Genomic DNA, 23,004 nt, shown 5'->3' with positions numbered 1-23,004 from the left:
TGATTGTGACCTTGACTGCAATCCCTGCTGCCTTCACATATCCCCCTACCCACTGCCCGTTCACGTTCCTATCGAAAGTTGCCATTCTCTCTTCCTCCAGCACTTCCTCTGGCAGTGTGCTGCAGGTGTTTCACCACTACCGACCCCGGCTGGTCCTTTGATCGAAACTGATTGAGCTGTGGTTTACTCGCCGGCGCGCTGTGAACTGCTGTCGGCAACCGGCTCTCCTCTCTGGTCCTGAGCAGCAGCGTGGGCTGCCAGGCTATCCGGTGCCATTTACAACAGCCTCCCTCCTCTCCCTCCTTCCAGTCTAGAGACTGAACTGCAAGATGACTGACACAGTTGGTGGCTCAGCAAAGCTCACATTTTGGTGAAATGTACTGACACTGGGATTAGTCAGCTGTGGGTCACCATGATGGGAATCCAGTCAGAGTCAGAATCAGATTCAGATTTAGACTTATTAATCACGTGTACATGGAAACACACAGTGAAAGGTATCATTTGCGTTAACAACCAACACAACCTGAGGATCTGCTGGGGACAGCCTGCCAGTGTGGCCACACAGTCCAGCACTAACATAGCATGTCTACCATGCTTGGCAGGACTCAAGTAACAAAACAACAACAGGAAAGCAAACCCCTTTCCTCACTCCCATCCTCCCACAGACACGGACAGGCCTCCGACTCCAGGACAGGCTCCGGGCCTCCAGGCTTGAGCTGTTCAACTTCTGGACTTGGGCAGTATTATATACACTTATTGTATGTTTGCTGCTGTCTTATATGGTCTATATGTGCCTTGTGCTGTGTGTGACTGTTGGGTCTGTGTTTTGTACTTTGGCCCCAGAGGAACACTCTTTTGCTTGGCTGTATTCACGTATGGTTGAATGATAATATGACTGGCATATGTCGTGAAATCTGTTGTTTTGTGGCAGCCGTACATTGAATTGCTTTATAATAAAAAACTATAAATTACAATAAGATATACATAAATTAAATTAAGTAAGCAGTGCAAAAAGAGAACGAAAAGGTAAAGAGGAAAAAATAGTGAGGTAGTGTACATGGGTTCATTATCCATTCAAATATCTGATGGCGCTGGGAAGAAGCTGTTGCTGAATGGTTGAGTGTGTGCCTTCAGGCTCCTGTACCTCCTCCCTAATGGTAGCAATGAGAAGAGGACATGTCCTGGGAAATGGGGGTCCTTAATGATAGATGCCGCCTTTCTGGGGCATCTCCGTTTGAAGGTGTCTTTGATGCTGGGGAGACTAGTGCCCAGTTTACAACTTTCTGCAGCTTTTTCCGATCCTGTGCAGTGGCTCTTCCATACCAGATGGTGATGTAACCAGCTAGAATGCTCTCCCCGCTACATCAGTAAAAATTTGCAAGTGTCTTTGACAACACTCGAAATCTCCTGTACCGCTTAACGAAGTCGTGCCTTCAGGACAAAGCTGAGGAGAAGTTCCTTATTCAATGTGCCTTAAGTCTTTGGAATTCTCCAGCCTGAGGGCCGTGGAGGCATTCTGCTCATTGAAAACAAAGACCTCTGGATATTAAATGAGTTAATGGACAGTGCAGAATGATGGTGCTAAGATAGCCCCTCAGCTCCTGGGCCTGATGACGAGTAGAACAGGATTGATCCCTGAGGCACAGCACTGGTCACTGACCTCCATGCAGAATATGACCTGTCTACAATCACTCTTTGCCTTCCATAGGCAAGCCACTTCTGGATCCCCTTGGATCCCATGCCTCCTTACTTTCTCAATAAGCCTTGCATGGGGTGCCTTATCAAAAGGTAATGTAATATGAATGTAAGGAAAGACAGACCAATGATTGGGTACAACTGCACTCAGAGCAAACACTTAAGTTGTACCACAGAGCAAAATAAGGGTGAAGAATGCAGGACTGAGGGTGCTGTATTTAAATGCGCGTAGAATTCAGAATAAAGTGGACAAACTCGTGGCCACCTTATTAGAGATTGGTTGGTATAACATTGTGGGCATCACTGAGTTGTGGCTGGAAGAATGTCATAGTTAGGAGTTTAACATCAAAGGATATACTTTGTATTGAAAGGACAGGCAGGATGGCATAAGTAATGGTGTGGCTCTGTTGGTAAGAGATGGAATTACATCTTGAGGTGAAATTGGGTCAGAAAATGTCATATCTTTCTGGATGGAGTTAAGAAACTGCAAGGGTAAAAAACCATTATGGGAATCATATATAGTAGCCTCCAAACAGTAGCCAAGATGTGGGGAAAAGATTGCAAAGGGAACTAGAAAAGGCATGTAAAGAAGGTAATGTCACAATTGTAATGGGGGACTTCAACATGCAGGTCGGTGTCAGAGCACAACAGAGGGAATTTGTTGAATGGCTATAAGATGGCTTTTTAGAGCAGTTTGTGCTCAAGCCTACTAGGGGAAATGCTATCTTAAATTGGGTGTTGTGTAATAACCCAGATTTTATTAGTCAGCTTCACGTAAAGGAACCCTTAGGAGACAGTGATCGTAATATGATTGAATTCATACTGCAATTGAGAAGGGGAAGCATAACTCACATGTATCAGTATCACAATAAAATAAAAGGAATTATAGAAGCATGAGAGAGGAGCTTGCCCAGGTGGATTGGAGGAGGATACTGGCAGGGATGACGGCAGAGCAGAGGTGGCTGAAGGTTCTGGGCACAGGATAGATATGTCCCACAGAAGAAGTCGTTCTCAAATGGCAGCACAAAGCAACCTTGGCTGACAAAGCAAGTTAAGGACCGCATAAAAACCAAGAAAAGGGCATATAATGTAGCAAAAGTGAGCAGGAAATTGGATGATTAGGAAGCTTTTAAAATCCAACAAAAGGCAACTAAAAAAACTATAAGAAGGGAAAAGATGAAATATGAGGGCAAACTAGCCAATAATATAAAGTTTTTCAGTTACATATATAACAAAAGGGAGGTGAGAGTTGATATTAGACTACTGGAAAATGATGCTGGTGAGGTAGTAATGGGGGACAAAGAAATGGCAGATGGAATTTAATGCAGAGAAGTGTGAGGTGTTGTACTTTGGGAGGAAAAACCAGGGCAGGGCTTTCATGGTGACATGCTGTTTATTTTTTGTTTTAATTCTTGTCTTTGAGGTTACTGCTATTCAATTACTGAATATCCTCATTGCACGACACAGCCATCTGGTATTCCTCACTCATCTTTCCCCATTCTGGTTCCCCTCTCGCCACTTTCCTTCTCCTCCTCACTCCACCTTCCCTTTCTCCCATGGCTCACTCTCCTTTCCTATCAGATTGCTTCTTCTTCAGCCCTTTGTCTTTTCCATCCGTTCCCGCACAGCTCCTTACTTCATCCACCCTCCCCTACTCATCAACCTTCCCCTTCATCTATCATCTGGCAGCTTGAACTCATCTCCCTCCCCTCCCTTCTTCCCCCTTCATTTCCAGTCCTGATGAAAGGTCTCAGCCTGAAATTGCTTATTCCCCACCATAGATGCTGACTGAACAGCTGAATTCCTCCAGCATTTTGTGTGTGTTGCTCTGGAATTCCAGCATCTGCAGACTCTCTTGTGATGTTACTTGATATTGTTTTCATTTCCTGGATCTCTAGTTACATAACCAATCAGTATGTGCTTTGAGATCAGCTCTGAACAGCTACAGATCATGTGCTCTGCTCTCAACTTCCTCAAATCTGGCCACGGAAAATCATCACCACACAGGCAACAGATGCCTGGAACGTGCTGCATCAGAGGGTTTCATTCTCAGAATAACAAGTGAATGATGGACACCGCAGAGCAGACCAGCAACGGTAAGTCAGATCACAGAGTCCACTCTGATAATGAACAGGAGAAAGTTTGGAAATCCAGAGCAACACACACAAAATGCTGGAGGAACTCAGCAGGTCAGGCAGCATCTGTGGAAATGAATGGATAGTCGATGTTTCATGCTGAAACCCTTCTTCAGGATCTACTGAGTTCTCCAGCATTTTGTGTGTGTTGCACACCCTGATAACACACTCAAGGAGTCTTTTGTACATTGCCAATTTGTCTTCATCTTCCTGTAGATGTCTGCAAGAAAATGTATCACAAGGTGGTACACAGTGGCCTCTTTACTAGGTATGTCTTGCACCAAATAAAGTGGTCTGTGAGCGTATGTTTGTGATCTGTTGCTGTAGCCCATCCACTACAAGGTTCAATATTTTGTGCATTCAGAGCTGTGCTGCGTATCACTGCTGTAACGTGTAGTTGTAGTTAGTTACTGTTGCCTTCCTGTCACCTTGAAACAGCCATTCTTCTCTGACCTCTCTCATTAACAAGGCATTTTCTCCCACAGAACTGCTGCTCACTGGATGTTTTTTTGTGCACCATCCTCTGTCACCTCTACAGGCTGTTCTGTGTGAAAGTCCTGGGAAACCAGCAGTTTCAGAGATATTCAAACTGCCCCACTTGGCAGCAACAATTATTCTACAGTCAAAGTTACTTAGATGACATTTCTTCCCTGTTCTGATGTTTGGTGTGAACATCAACTGAATCTCTTGACCATGTCTGCATGCTTTTACGCATTGAGTTGCTACCACATGACTGGCTGTTTAGATATTTGCATTAACGAGCAGGTGTATAGGTGTACCTAATAAAGTGGCCACTGAGCATATATGCAAACATATATGTACATCTCAGCAACATAGAACGTAAAACTATAGCAGAGCCACTCGGCTTATGATGTTGTTCTGACATTATAACATACTCAGTCCAACCCTTCCCTCCCCTCCCACAAAGCCCCCCACCATTTTTCTATCATCTATTTGGCTAAGAGTTTCTTAAGTGCCCTAAATGTATCTGCCTCGACCACATACCCTGGCCCTGAGCACCATCCACCCAGCGCTTTCTTTTTTTTTGTAATTTATTTTTTATTGAAGCTCATCATCAAACAAAACTTTCCATAAAATGTATTTCAGATACTGTACATATATATCATATAGTCATATTTGTCACAAATCTCCACGTAATATTTATCTGAGGTATACACTTACAGAAAGGAGAGGAAAGAAAGAACAATCAAAAGAAGATAACTATGTACGGAGCAGGGAGTGATCTTTTTTTTACAACATATTCACTGACGTGTGAGAATAAAATCAGGCATATGAGGTGTTATGTAGTTAAACCATTTTTCCCAGTATGAATCAAATTGTTCCAACTTATGATTAACAGATGCTGTTATCTTTTCCATTTTGTAAATGCCCATTGTAATTTCCATCCATACATTTAAAGTTGGGCTCTCCTGTGATAACCATTTCCTGGTAAGGGTCTTTTTACCAGCCATCAGCAGTACATTCATTAAATATTTATCTTTCAACCATTCTTGAAGTGTATGCCCAAAATATATGGTCTTACTCTCTAAGGGTATTTCACATTTAAAGATGTCTTGTAGGGCATTATGTATCCCACTCCAATATTCTTTGATAACGGTGCATTCCCAGAAAATATGATAATAGTCTACATTTTGATTTCCACAATTTTTCCAGCAAACAGGGAGGTTACTATCATAATGGGATTTCTGAGAGGGTGTAATAAAATATCTTATCAAGTTTTTCCACCTGAGCTCCCTCCATTTCTGTGAACTGGTACACTTCCATTGATACCTCCATATTATTGTCTAGTCTTCCTCAGATATTATTATCCCTCCTTCCTTCTCCCATTTTGTTTTAATGTATGAAGTCGAATGTGTTTTAAGATTTGACAAACCCTTATACGCGCCTGAAATTATTCTACTACCGTTGTCTGAATTATATGCTTTTCTAAATAGCTCTGTCAAACTTGTACTTGCCTTGGTTACATTTTTAACCATCCTATTAACGTACTGTTGCATCTGTAAATATCAATAGAAGTCTTGTTTTTCTAATAAGTGTTTCTCTTTGAGCATTTCAAAACTGAACAGAGTTCCTTCTTTCATTATATTGCAAATAGCTGTTATTCCTTTAGCTGTCCAGTCCTTAAATCTAGCATCCATTTTGTTCGGCGTAAAATCCGAATCATATGCACACCATTTAAGAATTGCAATGTCTTTCTCTAGTTTATATTCTTTTATAATAGCTTTCCAAATTATTTTTTAAGAGTCCATTTCATCCATGGGTTATCAATAGTATTTATGTACCTTTGTAGGTTATTATCAGCCAAAATTGCCTGTATGGGGATGGGAAGTATCCCCTCCTCAATGTTTTTCCATTGAGCACCATATGATGGGTTGCACCAGCATATCACAGCTCTCAACTGTGCTGAAAAATAATAATCTCTAAGAGAAGGTAGCCCCCATCCCCCCTTTTCCTTGGCTAATTGCAAAGTTTTGAGACGAACTCTAGGAGTTTTACCTTGCCATATATATCTTGATAGCATCTTGTTCCATTCATTGAATTGATTTTGGTTAATCTCTATTGGTAGGGTCTGAAAGAGATAAAGTAGTCTGGGTAGTATATTCATTTTAATAGATTCAATCCTTGAACTGAGACCAAGAAAAGGAATTAGGTTCCATCTTGTTATATCTTCCTTAATTTTTTTATATATAGGCTGATAATTGCATTCTGATGATTTTGCCAAATCTTTTGGCATAATGATGCCCAAATATTTGACAGACTCTGTTTACCATGCCCAAGGATATCTACTTTCAATTTCTCTTGGTGGGCTATAGTTAAATGAATGTAGTTGGGTTTTATCTATGTTGATCTTGTATCCTGATAATTGGCCATATTGTTCAAAGGATTGCATCAATTTAGGTAAAGAGTATGTTGGTTGCCCTAGATAGATCAAAATGTCATCCACATAACAGGCCAATTTATGCTCTATCCCTGTGATAGTAATTCCCCTGATATCTTAATTTTGTCTGATGTGTTGTGCTAATGGTTCCAGATACAATGCGAAGAGTAGCGGTCATCATGCACAACCCTGTCTCGTGCCCCTTTCTAGGGTAAAACTATTAGATAAATATCCACTGATTTTAATCCTGGCAGCAGGATCGTCATATAGTGCCTGTATAGTTTTAATAATTATGTCATGTAGACTAAATCTATGTAAAATTCTATAAAGAAAATTCCAATTAACCGAATCAAATGACTTTCAGCATCCACGCTTATCACTATTGCTTCAATTTCATTTTTTTATATGATCCATAATGTGAAGTGTCCTTCGTATATTGTCTTGTGTTTGGCATCGTTGTATAAAACCTGTCTGATCATTATGTATCAGTGTGGGTAGAAACTATTCTAATCATTTGGCCATAATGGAGGTAAATATTCTATAATCCACATTAAGAACAGATATTGGTCTGAATGACCCACATTCCATTTTATCCTTGCCTTCTTTCGGTATAGCTGAGATTATTGCCTCCTTCCAGCTGGGTGGCATTTGTGTCTTTCTTAGGGCCCAGTTCAGTGTGGGGAGTAAAACGGGGATTAACTCACTTCTAAACTCTTTATACCACTCTGCCGTATATCCATCTGATCCTGGTGACTTGCTTAATTTAAGCCTGCTAATTGCAGTTTTTAGTTCAGCTTCAGTTATGTCCGCAGTCATCGTTCTATTTTGTTCTTTGCTTAAAGTCGGTAACTCTAAAGAATTCAGGAAGGTGTCAATCTGGGCTATGCTTCCCCCTGGAGCTTTGGAATGTAGAGTTTTGTAAAACATTTCAAAACCTTCTTGAATTTCATTTAGCTTATTTTTTTTTATCACTTTTGTTCTTGGATCCCTAATTCTATGAATTGTATTTTCTGCTATCTTTTTCTTCCAGTTTCCACGCCAGTATTTTCATATATTTAGATCCACTTTCATAGTGTCTCTGTTTCAGAAACATTAAATTTTTTCTAATTTCTTGTGTCGCCAAACTATTAATTTCATTCCTAATTTTTAAAATTTCCTCTAGTGTATCCTGTGCCAAACTCAATTCGTGTTTTTTTTTCTAGTTCCTTCAGCTTATTTCGTAGTTCCTCTAATGTTTTATTCCTTATTTTTTTCTTATATGAAAATATCGCTGTAATTTTCCCTCTTAAGACAGCCTTCATAGTATCCCATAGAATGGGAAGAGAAACCTCTCCATTATCATTGAATTCTAAGTAAAGACCAATTTCTTTTTTAATTTGTTCCTTAAAATAGGGATCATTGAGTAGACTTGGATTTAGTTTCCAAATAGTATTCTCCGGTTGTAGGTCAAAATCAACAGATAAATATATAGGTGCATGGTCACTTACATCTATTGTCCCAATTCCACAGGTGATTATTTTGTCTTTATCTTTTCCAAATGTTATGAAATAGTCTATTCTTGTATATACAGAATGGGGGCAGAATAATGAGTGTAATCCCTTCTGTCGGGGAAAAGATCCCTCCATATATCAATTAGACCAACATCCTCAAAAAGATTGTTAACTTTCTTATGTAAGGACTTTGTTTCATAAGTTTTTCTATTGGAAGAAGCTAACTTTGGTTGTAATTGTAAATTTAAGTCTCCTCCAAATATCAAGAGACCTTCTGTTTCTGTTACCATAATATTAGTAATTTTCTGGAAGAAAATAATATCACTTCCTGGGGGTGCGTATATATTCAATAAAGTAACTGGATTTCCGTCTATATTCCCCCTTACCAGAATATATCTGCCCTCCTTATCTCCCATTTCGAATACTTTTTCAAAATTTAGCCTGCTTGAGATGAGAATAGCAACTCCTCTCCTATGTCCTGATTTATATGAGGAAAACAACAAATTACTGAAGCCCATTCTCTTTAATTTTCCATGCTCATTATCACTTAAGTGAGTTTCCTGTAAATATACTACATGGGCTTATTCTTTTTTCATTTTTGATCGAATTTTACTTCGTTTGATTGGATTTAACAGCTCATTGACATTAAAAGAAATGAATTTTACTTTGTCCTTAGCCATGTGTATTTATCTGTTAGTATATCATTGAAATTTGCAGAATATAACTTAGTCGATCTACTCTCTGAACAAATAAGAAGCAAGAAACATGAATAATAAAGAAAAAGGTAACAAAAGTGTGATTCCAAGTCTGAGGTCTCTAGATGACCCTGGGTTGAGCTAGAGGAAATGTCTAGCCATGGGGGATAGCCCCTCCGACCTGTGAGTTGAGGCCCCCTGCTGCAGTACCTATAAAAGTAAGTAAAGAAATCTATGTCCATTACACAGAACTGATTTCCCTGTATATTCCTCCCATATATCTATATTCTCCTTTAGGTGGGTAAAAAGGAATGAATAAATGAATTTAAAAAAATTGAGTAATATAAAGTCCACATTATAATACATACTTCTTGAGATAGGTATATCACCATCTATTTTTGCTTCCATTTAGTTTGTCAGCACTTTTAAAGTTAGCCAAACCTTATGGCTCTTCTGAAAGAGGTGAGGGCTTCCCTCGGAGAACTCAGACTCTTCCTAATATCCTTCTCTCGTCCTGCTCCCGTCCCCTGCTTTCTAGGTTCTCTTACTATTTCCCAAGCAGATCGGGACAACTGCTCAGCCAGACTTTCCCTTGGTTTGACCATGCTAACGGGCAGTCCTCTTGTTCATGTCTGTAGTTGCCTCCTCCACTGTCTGATATAGCTGTATCTCTCCTCGTAAACTTCCCATTCCAAAACACCCTCTTCTTACCCCAGGCCCTTCATAGAATCTCTGCCTTGCTCTTGAATCGAAGGAATTTAAGTACTATTGAGCACGGTTTACTTTGTCTGTCTCTGGGAGGCCGCGGTACGAGCGAACGATGCGCCTTCTCAGTTTCAATCTCCATAGTCGGGGGAATATCCAGCGTTTCCCGCAGCAACTTTTCTACAAACTTCATCGTCGACAAACCCTCCGCTCCTTCGGGAACATTATAAATCCTGAAATTTTTCCGTCGTGATCTTCCCTCCTGGTTAAGCAGTTTACTTTCTTGTTGATTTAATATTTTTATCGTCTTACTTAGTATCTGTTCTACATTTTGCACGCGATCTTCCACCTTCTCAATTCGAGTCTCTGCCACCGCTATTTTCTGATTGACGCTGGCGAGCTCTGACTTGATGTCATTGAGTTGCTGCTTTATATCTTTTTGGACTTCCCTTATCTCTTCCAAAATCCTCATCATATTTGCCGCTTCGCCTGAATGAGGCTCAGTGTCAGCTTCACCGCCACGCGCAACTGTAGGACAGCCGCGCGTTGTACCTCTCTCTTCCATAGGCTCCGCAGTGGTGCTTTTTTTTATCTCCATTCTTTCTCCCCATTCTTGCCCCCCTTATCAATTCAGATATTTTCAAAAGATCTTATATTTGATGGATTAACAGGGCAAAATATGTGTTTTTCCGCAGGAGCTGTTGATTTAAGCTCCCATTCTGGGCGATGATGTCACCAGAACCCCCGCACCCACCACTTTCATAATAAATTTTTACTTTGAACTTTGAGTAAAAGTCAAACTCAGCACAATAGCATAGATAGCAGCATAGTGGCATAGTGGTTGGTATAATTACTGATAGGGGTTCAATTCCCAGTGCTCTCTGTAAGGAGTTTGTATGTTCTCCTTGTGACCGTGTGGGTTTCCTTCCATATTCCAAAGGTGTATGGGTGAGGGGTAATGAGCTGTGAGCCTGCTGTGTTAATACTGGAGTTGTGGCAACATTTGTGTTCTGCCCCTAGCTCAATCAACATGGATTTGATTCGACACAGATGACACGTTTCACTGGATGTTTCAACATACGCATGACAAATAAAGCAAATTTTTAATAGTGTAAATAGCCATGAGCAATCAACAATCAGCAGAACAGCCACATGTGTAAACATCAACAATCAAACTTAAATAAATGTGACCATGAACTGATTAACTAATTATCAGCAGAACAAGGACAGCAGGAAAGACCTTTTAACGGATGTTGTGCAGGACAGTTGGGGCATTACACTTGAGAGAGTTTTATTGAGAAGCTGGATAGCTACAGGAAAGAAGTTTCAGAGATGACCTGTAGTCCTGGTGATGATAGACTTGTAGCGTCTCCCTGATGACAATTTGGTGAATTGGTGACTGTTTAGGTGGGTGGAGTCAGCAGTAATTTTTTCCAGCTCTTTTCTTCGCTCTGGCGATGAACAGATCTTTAAATGTCGGTAGCTGACAGCCAGTGATCTCTGCTGAGTGGGCCACTCGCTGAAACCAAGACTTGGAGAGGGAGGAGGCGGTGGGGAGCAACAAAATGACAGAGGTGATCACAACACTGTCCACGATGGCTGAGTAATAATTCATTGGGATACGCCTGAGGTGTTAAATTTCCTAAGCTGGCATTGGAAACAATCTACATGTTCCAATACAATTTGGCCCTCACACTGTAGCAGGAGTTGCCAGTCAATGTTGGACTCAGCATAGAACTGCCTTAGGGACTCCAGTTCTGGCTTCCAAAATTGCTCACAATCCTCCAAGTGCGGTCTAACCGATGCCTTACAAAGCCTCAGCATTATATCCTTGCTTTTAGATTTTAGTTCTCTCGAAATGAATGCTAACATTCCATTTGTCTTCCTTACCACCAACTCAACCTGCAAGTTATCCTTTAGGGAATCCTGCACAAGGACTCCAAAGTTCCTTTGCAACTCTCATTTTTGAATTGTCTCTGTTCAGAAAATTGTCTTTGCCTTTATTCCTTCTAGAAAGAGCTTGACCACACACTTCCCTAATCTGCCACTTCTTTGCCCATTCTCCCAATCTGCCTAAGTCCTTCTGCAGACTCCCTGCTTCCTCAACAATACCTGCCCCTCCATGTATCATCCGCAAACTTGGTAATGAAGCCATCAATTCTGTAATCCAAATCATTGACATATAACATGAAAAGAACAGGTCACGTATCGACTTCTGTGGAATGTCGCTAGTCGCTGGACGTCAACCAGTATAGGCCTCCTGTATTCCTGCTCTTTCTTTCCTGCCAGTCAGCCAATCATACATCATACTCAATTCAATATATTGCACTAATAATTAGAGTTTTATAGAGTTGCAACATTAGTTCACGGCTCTTGAACTCAATCCCATGACTAATAAAGGGCAACACATCATATCATTTCTTAACCACCCTCTCAGCTTGCGAACCATCTAAATGGGAAATATCCCCAGCCTGGCTCCGTTGCAAGCATCTCTTTAAATGTAAACATTACGCAGGAACAGCTTTCTCTGGTACATTCACTGATCATGCCATGATGTCTCAGCAGAATCTGTTCCTCCGTGGGCCAAGGGTCAGTCAGCTACATCTCAAAAGTTGCCTTTTGGAACAGAAATAACATGACAGGCAACCTGACTGACTCATTCCCCAACCGCTATTGTCCCACCCAGTCTGAATCTATCTTTAGTTTAGCTTTGACTAAACTGATGGCTGCGTATCTGTGAAACTGGTTCCTTCACGTTGTTGTGTCCTCTGAAGGGAATGAAAGCAACAGAATTGAAAGTAGGCCATCAGGCCTTTCACCAATGTCACAGACCCACAGAGCCAGACAGCCCACAGCAAGCCCTTTGGCTCACCCGATCCGTAGCAACCACTCCTTTATACTATCCCATCCTCCACACATCCCCATCAACTGCCTCACCTACAGACTGGGGGGAATTCAGTGTCCAATAAAGCCATACAACACAGGAGCAGCATTAGGCCATTCAGCCCATTGAGTTTGCTCCACCATTTTATCATGGTTAATTTATTATCCCTCTCAGCCCCATTTTCCTGCTTCTGTTTTAAAAATACCCAAGGCTTGGCCTCCACAGCCATCCGTGGCAATAAACTCCATGGATTCACTACCCTCTGACTAAAGAAAGTTTTCCTCATCTCCGTTTTAAATGGACGACCTCTTATATAAAGCTGTGCCCTTGGTCCTACACTCACCCACTATAGAAAACATCCTCTCCATATCCACTCTATTCACTTACCTCAATGCTAAATTGACGCCACAACCTATAGACTTACTTTCAAGGACTCCCCAACTCATGTTCTCGTTAAATTATAGACTGGTTAGCCTGACCCCATGGTTGGGAAGATGTTAGAGTCAGTTGTTAAGGATGAGAAGATGGAGCACTTAGAGTCACAGGACAAGATAGGATAAAGTCAGCATGGTTTCCTTCAGGGAAAATCTTGCCTGACGAACCTGTTGGAATTCTTTCAGGAGATTACAAGTAGGATGGATAAAGGGGATGTAGTAGATGTTATATATTTGGATTTTCAGAAGGTCTTTGACAAGGTGTCACACATGATGCTGCTTCCCAAGTGAAGAGCCCATGATATTACAGGAAAGTTAATAGCATGGTTAGCACATTGGCTGATTGGTAGGATGCAGTAAGTGGGAATAAAATGATCCTTTTCTCTGGTTGGCTGATGAGTGGTGTTCTGCAGGGGTTGGTGTTGGGATCACTGCTTTTTATGCTCTATATCAATGATTTAGATGATGGAAAAGATGGCTTTGCTGCCAGGTTTGCAGATGATATGAAGATTGGTGGAGGGGCAGGTAGTTTTGAGGAACAGGTAGGCTGCAGAAGGACTTAGACAGATTAGGAGAATGGGCAAAAAAGTGGCAAATGAAGTACAATGTTGGAAAATGAATGGTCATGCACTTTGGTAGTAGAAATAAATGTGAAGACTATTTTCAAAACGGGGAGAAAATCCAAAAATCTGAGATGCAAAGCAACTTGGGAGTCCTTGTGCAGAACACCTAAAGGTTAACTTGCAGGTTGAGTTGGTGGTAAGGAAGGCAAATGTAATGTTAGCATTCATTTCAAGAGGTCTAGAATTTAAGAGCAGGAATGTGATACCAAGGCTTTATATGGCATTGAGGAGGCCTCATTTAGCGTATTGTGAACAGTTCTCGGCTCCTTATCTAAGAAAAGATGTGCTGGCGCTCGAGAGGGTTCAAAGGAGGTTCAGCAGGATGATTTTGGGAATGAAAGGGTTACCATATGATGCCTGTACTCACTGGAATTTAAAAGGTTGTGGGGGGGGGGGGGGAGATCTCATTGAAACCCTTTGAATGTGGAAAGGCCTAGACAGGGTAGATGTGAAAAGGATGTTTCCCATGGTGGGGGAGTCTAGGACAAGAGGGAACAGCCTCAGGATAGAAGGGCACACATTTAAAACAGATGCTGAGCAATTTCTTTAGCAAGAGGGTGGTGAATTTGTGGAATTTGTTACCACAGGCCATTGTGCAGGCCAGGTCATTGGGCGTATTTAAGGCGGAGATTGATAGGTTCTAGATTAGACACAGCAATCTTTGAACTTTGAGTCTAATCAATCCTGGTATGGTAGTGCTGATATTGTGGTCAGTGCAATGGCTTACATCTCCAGCATCACCAATTAAGGTTCGATCCTCGCTGCTGCCTGTAATAAGCTTTGTGTTCTCCCCATGACCATGTGGGTTTCCTCTGGATGCTCCAGTTTCCTTCAACATGCCAAGACGTGCATGTCAGGATTAGTGAGTTGTAGACATGATACGTTGGTGTCAGAAGCATGGCGGCACTTGTGGCTGATTGATTTGACACAAATGATGCATTTCACTGTAGGCTTCGATATACCTGTGACAAACAAATCTAAACTTTAATCCTTCTCCTTAAATCTCACAATGTCACAGGGACGGTACCAGAGGTCGGGATCGAACCTGGGTCTCCAGATCTGTGAGGCAGTGGCTCCAACCACCCACTTCTGCACTCTCCCCACGGCCCTGGGTGGAAGATCATCCCATCCAATGCCTTGACTTTTCCCAAGCACGAGAGACTGGATGAGGGCTGATGCCACTTTGGGCACATGAATGGTCCTTAACCTAAACATTTCCGAAGGTCTGGGGGCGAATCAGTATGTAAAGATTAAAGATCAGCTTTATTTGTCACATGTACATCAAAACATCAAAATACACAGTGAAATGCACTGGGTCGGCAACCAACACAGTCCGAGGATATATTGGGCAGCCCACAAGTGTCACTATGCCCACAACCTACTCACTCTAACCCGTATATCCTTGGACACCAGTGGGAGGAAACTGGTGTGCCCAGAGCAAAGCCACATTGTCACAAGAAGTGCATGCAAACTCCTTAATGAAAGTGACAGAAACTGATCATGGATTGCTTGTGCTAGGCACTATGTTACCATACGTTCCACGAACTTGGTGGACCCACTGTTCGCACTATACTTAGATGTGGCCCACAGCTACATCTCAGGAGACCAGAGAGAGAGAGACCTTGTCCTTTCAAACTTGTTTTCAACATGCACTCCTCTCGGCTTTCCATGGGATGTGTGGCTTAGTCATTCGACTAAAGCCACAGTATTGAGATCCAATCAAAATATACACCAAGTCAAAAAATTATGCTAAATTAAATACAATCTTTCTGCAGGATTTGCTATAATTTAAACCGTGAGGCTGCTCCTAGGGCATTGAGGCCAATGGGCAGTCCCTGAACTGTGGTCACTGAGGGTCACTCCACACTGTGGCCGGTGAGGGTCATTTCACACTGTGGCCGGTGAGGGTTACTATGCACTGCGGCCAATGAGGGTTGCTACACACAGTGATCAGAGAGGGCCACTCCACGCTGTGGCCAGTGAAGGTCACTCCACACTGCGGCCAGTGCGAGTCATGCAACACTGTAGCCAGTGGGGGTCACTCCATGTGGCGGCCAGTGAGGTTCACTCCACACAGTGGTCAGTGAGGGTCACTCAACACTGCGACTAGTGAGGGTCACTCCACACTGCGGTCAGTGAGGGTCACTATGCACTGCGGCCAATGAGGGTTGCTTCACACAGTGATCAGAGAGGGCCACTTCACGCTGTGGCCAGTGAAGGTCACACCACACAGTGGTCAGTGAGAATCACTCCATATTGTTGTCTGTGAGTGTCAATCCATACTGCACCCAGTGAGGGTCACTCCACACAGTAGCCATTGATGGTCACTCCAAGCTGTGGCCAGTGAGGGTCACTCAACACTGTGGCCAGTGATGGTCATTCTGCACAGTGGTCAGTGAAGGTCACTACACACTGTGGCCAGTGATGGTCGCTTCACACCGTGATCAGTAAGGGTCACTCAATGCTGTGGCCAGTGATGGTCACTCCACACTGCGGCCAGTGGTGTTCACTCCACACTGTGGTCAGTGAGGGTCACTCCACATTGTGGTCAGTGAGGGTCACTCCACATTGTGGTCAGTGAGGGTCACTCCACATTGTGGTCAGTGAGGTTCACTCCACACTGTTGCCAGTGAGTGTCAATCCATACTGTAGCCAGTGATGGTCACTCTGCACAGTGACTGGTGAGGGTAACTCAATGCTGTGGCCAGTGAGGGTCAATGTTCTCTCTAAGGTGGGCACACACACACATCTTTTGCTACTAGCACACAAAGGAATTTAAGCTGCACATGGAAGGTTGTCACCCTCTACCTCATTGGCATGATAAAGTATTGTCCACAATCGTACACAATCACATTTCCTTTTCTTGTTCCTGATGCATTGAGAACGTGGAGTTTACAATGATTTGTTTGTAGAAGTGGTTTATTTATACTGCTTTTATTGAAGAAATTATTCAGTGTATGCATGTTGTTGTCACTGGGCAGGGAATTGCACAGCACAAGATTTTTGCACACACTGGTCATTACAAATTAGAGGGAACATTGGTGAGAGTCACTGCACACCACTCAGAGACTCCTTGTCCCCCTTTTGACCATGTAAAATGTGATTCATTCGCTCTCCTTACAGACCAGCTCATCACTGGGAGAACACCTTCCACAGACTCATCCACAGACGGCAGCAGAAATGGATCCAGCGAGCCACCAGAAAACAACACCACCTCCACCGACCAGACGTACCTCAATGAGATGATTACAGTTCCTGACGTGGGAGGGGTAAGTTCTCCTCGCCCTCGCCACCTCCATCCCAACGCAAAAACAGAAACTGATGGAAATAGATGCTGTTTCTGCAGAGAGTTAAAGTTTCATTTCAGAGGCCGTTCATCAGAACTGAAAGGGAGATAGGGGAACCTTCCAAAGTTGGAGGCCGGGGACCATGGCCAGCTCTGAGGCTCAGTAGGGAAGGGTAGAGTGATAATGACTGTAAGACCATAAGACATAGGAGAAATCGGCCATTCGGCCCATCAAATCTGCTCCATCGTGGCTGATTTATTATCCCTCTCAAACCTATCCTCCTGCCTTCTCCCCGTAACCTTTGACACCCTGACTAATCAAGAATCTATCAACTTCTGCTTTAACTATACCCAGTGACTTGGTCTCCACATTCATTCGTGGCAATGAGTTGAACTGATTCACCACCACTGGCTAAAGAAATTGCTCACCTCTCTTCTGAAGGGATGCCCCTCTATTCTGAGGCTGTGCACTCTGGTCCGAGACTCCCGCTCTAGGAAATATCCTCTCCACAGCCACTCTATCTATGGCTTTCAATATTCGATAGTTTTCAATGAGATCCCCCTTCATTCTTCTAAACTCCAGTGAGTACAAGCCCAGAGCCATCAAACGTTCTTCATATTTTAACCCTTTCAATCCCAGAACCATTCTCGCAAAACTACTCTGGACCCTCTCCAATGCCAGCACATCTTTTTTTTTTAGTTGAGGCCCAAAATGGCTCACAATACTCCAAATACAGTCTGACTTATTCTAGTCCTCTTGAAGTGAATGCTATCATTGCATTTGCCTTCCTTACCAATGACCCAAGGTGATATGAAATTTGATAGTGAGGGTGACAGAGAGGAGATTCTGTGGCCACAAAAGAGACACCAGGATGGTGTGTTACATCCCAGATGCTCGAAGCGGTTGCAGAATATTCTCAATAGGGAGTGTGTGCAGCCAGAGATCGTGGTGCATATTGGCACAAATGACATACACAGAAAGGAGGAAGAAGTCCTGCACATTGAGGATAGAGAATTAGGAAGGAAGCTGAAGAGCAAGACTTCCAATGCAGTCATCTCAGGGTTACTTAGGATGATTGTACCGATGACTGAGTGGCTGAGGAACTGGTGCAGAGGTCAGGGGATTCAGGTTCTTGGATAATTGGAACTTTTTCTGGGGAAGGAGTGATCAATGCAGGAGGAATAGATTGCACCTAAACTAGAGAGGAACCAATACCCTGGCCAGGAGGCTTGATAGTGCTTCTTGGGAAGGGTTAAATTAATTTTGAAGGTGTTGGGAAACAGAGCACCGGGTCACAAAGTGGAGGGATGGAGAGGAAGGTAGATGTCAGGGCCAGTAAAAACAGGCAGGAGCAAAGTAATGGATACAATGGGATGGATAGTTTGAAGTGTGCGTATTTTAATGCTAGGAGTATTATGGGTAAAGGAGATGAGCTTAGGTCATGAATTGGTCAAGGTCAATGGGGAAAGTGATGGATGTGCAAGAAAACATTTCACAGATCCTGGGAAAGGTGCACCAGCAGGGAGGAAAGAGGAATAAAGGAGAAGGATGTGGGTAACAGGACAAGGAGGTTCAGAATGAAGAGAAGGCAATGGTATTGTGTAGATCAGCCATGGGACAGACGACAGAGAAATCCGAGGAGCTTGCAGATGGATAACTTGGTAAACTAAAACAAAGGGGAAGGTGGAACATATAACATAACATCAAAGATGTCTCAGAGCAGCTGCAGAGTATTCTCAAGGGTGAGGGTAACCAACTAGAGGTCATAATGCACATTTGCACCAATGACATAGCTAGAAAGGGGAAAGAGGTCCTGCACAGTGAGTATGGAGAGTTCAGAAAGAGACAGAAGAGCAGGGCCTCCAATGTAGTCAACTCTGTATTGTGGATATAATATTTCAATGATATTTGAGTAATCTTGTATATATATTATTGATTAAGCATTCTTGTTTGTTTAAATAACTAATTATGGGTTATATGTAAAAATATGTTAATTGTGCATATTATCATGCTACCATGTGATGTGTGTATGCATATTAGAGGGCTGGAGACTTCCTAATATTGTTCAATCATGCAAGAAGGGAACTAGGGATAATCCTTGAAACTATAGACTGGTGAGTCACGTTAGTGGTAGGGAAGTTATTGGGGAGAATTCTTCGAGATAGGATTTGTGAGCATTTGGAAAACTAAGTCCTAATGAGGGACAGTCAGCTTACGGGGCAACTCGTGTCTTACGAGTAGAAGACTGGCAAGGAATATAATGAGATATATTTCATTTGCAGATATGGGTGGAGAACTGTCAGATGGAGTTTAACCCAGCCAACTGTGGTGAATTGCACCTTGGTAGATCAAATATAAAGAGACAGTACACTGTTAAGGACAAGATCCTTGACAGTGTTGATGAGCAGAGGGATCTTGGGGTCCAAGTTCATAGCTCACTGAAAGTGGAGACAGGTGTTGAAAGGGTGATTAAGAATGCGTATGGCACGCTTGCCTCTATTAGTCAAGGCATTGAGTTCAAAAGTTAGGAAGTTATAAAACTCTAGTTAGGCTGCATCTGGAGTATTGCATACAGTTCTAATCACTCCATTATAGGAAGGATGTCGAGGCTTTGGAGAGGGTGCAGAGAGGTTTACGAGGTTGTTGCCTGGATTAGAGGGCATGTTCTATAGTGAGAGGGTGGACAAACTTGCGATGTTTTCTTTGGAGCGCCGGAGGCTGAGGGGAGACCTGATAGAGGTTTATAAGATTATGAGAGGCACAGACAGAGTAGACAGGCAATATCTATTTTTAAGAATTGAAATATCTAATGCCAGAAGGCATGCATTTAAGGTGAGGGGGTTAATTACAAAGGAGCTATGAGGGGCAAATGTTGGATGCTGGATGTGAAGGAATGTAAGGAAAATGGAAGGATATGGACATTGTGTAGGCAGAATACATTAGTTTAGTTAGCCATTGGATTACTAATTTGATTTGTTTTGCAGAACACTGTAGGTTGAATGGCCTGTTCCTGTGCTGTTCTGTTCTATGTTCTATGTTCCAAGTAGTTAACAACATTATCTGGCCAATGAGTGGCTGGGAGCCTGTGGGGAGAGGGAATGGGGACCTACAAACATAGTGAAATTGAGCTGTGAATTTGGACCTTAACAGTACACTATTAAGGATCTTGTCCTTAACAGTGTACTGTCTCTTTACATTCGATCTACCAAGGTGCAATTTGTCACATTTGGCTTGGTTAAACTCCATCTGCCAGTTCTCCACCCATATCTGCAACTGAAGTGCACCAAGGCAAGCCAGAGAACTCCAGATCCACCAGCCTGACGTCAGTGATGGGGAGCGTACGAGAGGGAATTCTGAGGCATAGGACCTGTCAGCATTTGAATGGACAGAGTCTGATTAGGAGGAAACAGCATGTCTTTGGGCATGGAAAGTCATGCTTAATGAACTATTTTATTGAAAAGGCAATAAAAATGTAGATGCGGGTAGGGCAGTAGATTTCATCTAGTTGGACTTTAGCAAGACCTTTAACAAGGTCCTGCAATAAAACCATAAGACTATATGACATTGGAGCAGAATTAAGCCATTCAACTCTAGTCTGCTCTGCCACTCCATCATGGCTGATTCATTATCCCTCACAACCCCATTCACCTGCCTTCTTGCCATAACCTTTGATGCCCTTACTAATCAACCTCCCATTTAAATATACCCAATGACTTGGCCTCCACAGCTCTCTGTAGTAACGAATTCCACAGATTCACTATCTTCATCTCTGTTCAAAAGGGACATCCCTCTATTCTGAGGCTGTAACCTCTGATCCTAGACTCTCCCACTATTGAAAACATCTTCTCCATGTCCATTCTATCTTGGCCTTTCAATATTCAATGTTTCAATGAGTTCCCCCCTCATTCTGCTAAACTCCAGAAAGTACAGACCTAAAGCTATTAAATTCTCCTCATGCATTAACCCTTTCATTCCTGGGATCATTCTTATGCACCTTCTCTGGGCCCTCTCCTGTGCCATCACATCTTTTCATAGATAAGGAGCCCAAACCTGCTCGCCACAGTCCAAGTGTGGTCTGACCAATGCCTTTCAAAGCCCCAGCATCATATCCTTGCTTTTATATGTTGTCTTCTCGAAATGAATGCTAACATTGTATTTGCATTCCTAACTCAACCTGCAAGTTAACCTTTACAGAATCCTGCACAAGGACTCCTAAGTCTCTTTCCACCTCTGATTTCTGAATTTTCTCCACATTTAGAAAATCATCTACATCTTTATTCCTTCTTCTAAAGTGCATGACCATACACTTTCCTACATTGAATTCCATCTGTTACTTCTGTGCCCTTATACTAATCTGTTGAAGTCTTTCTGCAGATTCCCCGCTTCCTCAACACTACTTACCCCTACACATATCTTTGTATCATCCACAAACTTGGCCACAAGGACATCAATTCCATCCTCTGTGGTAGACTGGCCTGGAAGGCTTGGTTACATGGAATCCAGCGAGAGCTATTTAGATGGATCCAAAATTGGTCAAGAGGTAGGAAGCAGAAGGCAGATGGTTAATGTTTTGTTTGTGGTTTGCCGGTCAGTGACTAGTGGTGTGCCGCATGGGTCGGTGTTGGGATCCTTATTATTTATTATTTATATAAATGATTTAGATGCAAATGGCTTCTTCACTAAGTTTTCAGATGACACACAATTAGGAGGAGTTGTTATTCGTGAAAGTTGTTCTAGATTGCAGGGGGATCTTGATTAGTTTGGAAAAGGGCCGAAAAGTAGCAAATAGCAGAGGTGTGAGGTGATGCATTTTGGAAAATTAAACCAGCATAGGACATACTATGAATGGTAGGACACTAGGGAATGTAATGGTACCGAGGGATCGAGGGCTACAAGTGCATAGTGCATTGAAACAGCGTCACAGGTAGACAGGGTGGTAAAAAAGACATTTAGCTCACAGGCCTTCGTATTTCAGTACATTGAGTGCAAGTGCTGGGACATTATGAGGCAGTTGAAATTATAACATAAGAAATAGGAGAAGGAGTCGGCCATCTGGCCCATCAAGTCCGCTCCACCATTCAATAAGATTATGGCCGATCTGACCATGGACTCATCTTCACCTACCTGCCTTTTCCCCATATCCCTTAATTCACCAATTAAGGAATTGGTGAGGCTGTATCATGTATTGTCTTGGTCAGTCTGTCATAGGAAGGATGTGGTTAAACTGGAAAAAATGCAGAAATGATTTGTGAGGACGTTGCCAGGATGAGAGTGCCTGGATTTTAGGGAGATGTTTACCAGGCTGGGCCTTTATTCTTTGAATGTAGGAGATTAAAGAGTTCAGAATTGTGAGGAGCATAGAAAAGGTCGATGGAAACAATCTTTCCCCAGGGTAGGGAGTCTGAAACTAAGGGACACTCACAATGCGCTGGAGGAACTCAGCAGGTCAGTCAGCATCAGTTGAAAAGATTAGCTGACGCTTCGGGCCGAAACCCTTCGTCAGGACTGAAGGAAGAACTTTGGGGAGGGTTTGAAGAATGCTGGTAGTTGAAAAGAACAGTAATTTTTAAGACAAAGGGGTGGGGGAGGGGAAGCAGGGAGGTGATTGGCAGGAGAACAATAGTAGAAGGAGGCAGAACTATGAGGGAGGTGATGCGAAATAAGGATAGAGGAAGGGAGGGGGAGGGAATTACCGGAAGTTGGAGAATTCTATGTTCATACCAAGGGGCTGGAGACTACCTAGATGGTATATGAGGTGTTGCTCCTCCAATCTGAGCTTAGCCTCATCATGGCAGTAGAGGAGGCCATGTATGGACATATCTGAATGGGAGTGGGAAGCAGAGTTGAAGTGGGTGGCTACCGGGAGATCCTGTCTGCTGTGGCAGATGGAGTGGAGGTGCTCAATGAAGCAGTCCCCCGACCTGTGTCGGGTTTCACCGATGTAGAGGAGGCTGCATCAGGAGCATTGGATGCAATAGATGACCCCAACAGATTCGCAAATGAAGTGTTGCCTCACCTGGAAGGACTGTTTGGGGCCCTGACTGGTGGCAAGAGAGGAGGTGTAGGGACAGGTGTAGCACTTACGCTTGCAAGGATAAGTGCCGGGTGGGAGATCCGTGGGGATGGACGTGCGGATAAGTGAGTCACGGAGGGATCG

General features: G+C 42.9%; 1 protein-coding gene across 4 annotated transcripts in view; it reads left to right on the top strand.

Annotated features, from left to right (window-relative positions):
* Positions 1–3,702: 3,702 nt before the first annotated feature.
* LOC134348300 (natural resistance-associated macrophage protein 2-like) overlaps positions 3,703–23,004 on the top strand; it is a 123,601-nt gene continuing 104,299 nt past the window's right edge. For all 4 annotated transcript variants that reach the window (XM_063051461.1, XM_063051463.1, XM_063051462.1 and 1 more), the window contains exons 1-2: positions 3,703–3,791; positions 16,684–16,829. In XM_063051461.1, coding sequence (XP_062907531.1) covers positions 3,761–3,791; positions 16,684–16,829 — 177 coding nt within the window. In that variant the 5' untranslated portion in view covers positions 3,703–3,760. The remainder of the gene's footprint in view (positions 3,792–16,683; positions 16,830–23,004) is intronic.

This window comes from Mobula hypostoma, chromosome 6, assembly GCF_963921235.1.
Source record: "Mobula hypostoma chromosome 6, sMobHyp1.1, whole genome shotgun sequence".
In the NCBI taxonomy this organism is placed as follows: Eukaryota; Metazoa; Chordata; class Chondrichthyes; order Myliobatiformes; family Myliobatidae; genus Mobula; species Mobula hypostoma.
Note: the sequence above shows the minus strand (reverse complement) of the source record. Positions and strands in the feature narration are given on the sequence as shown.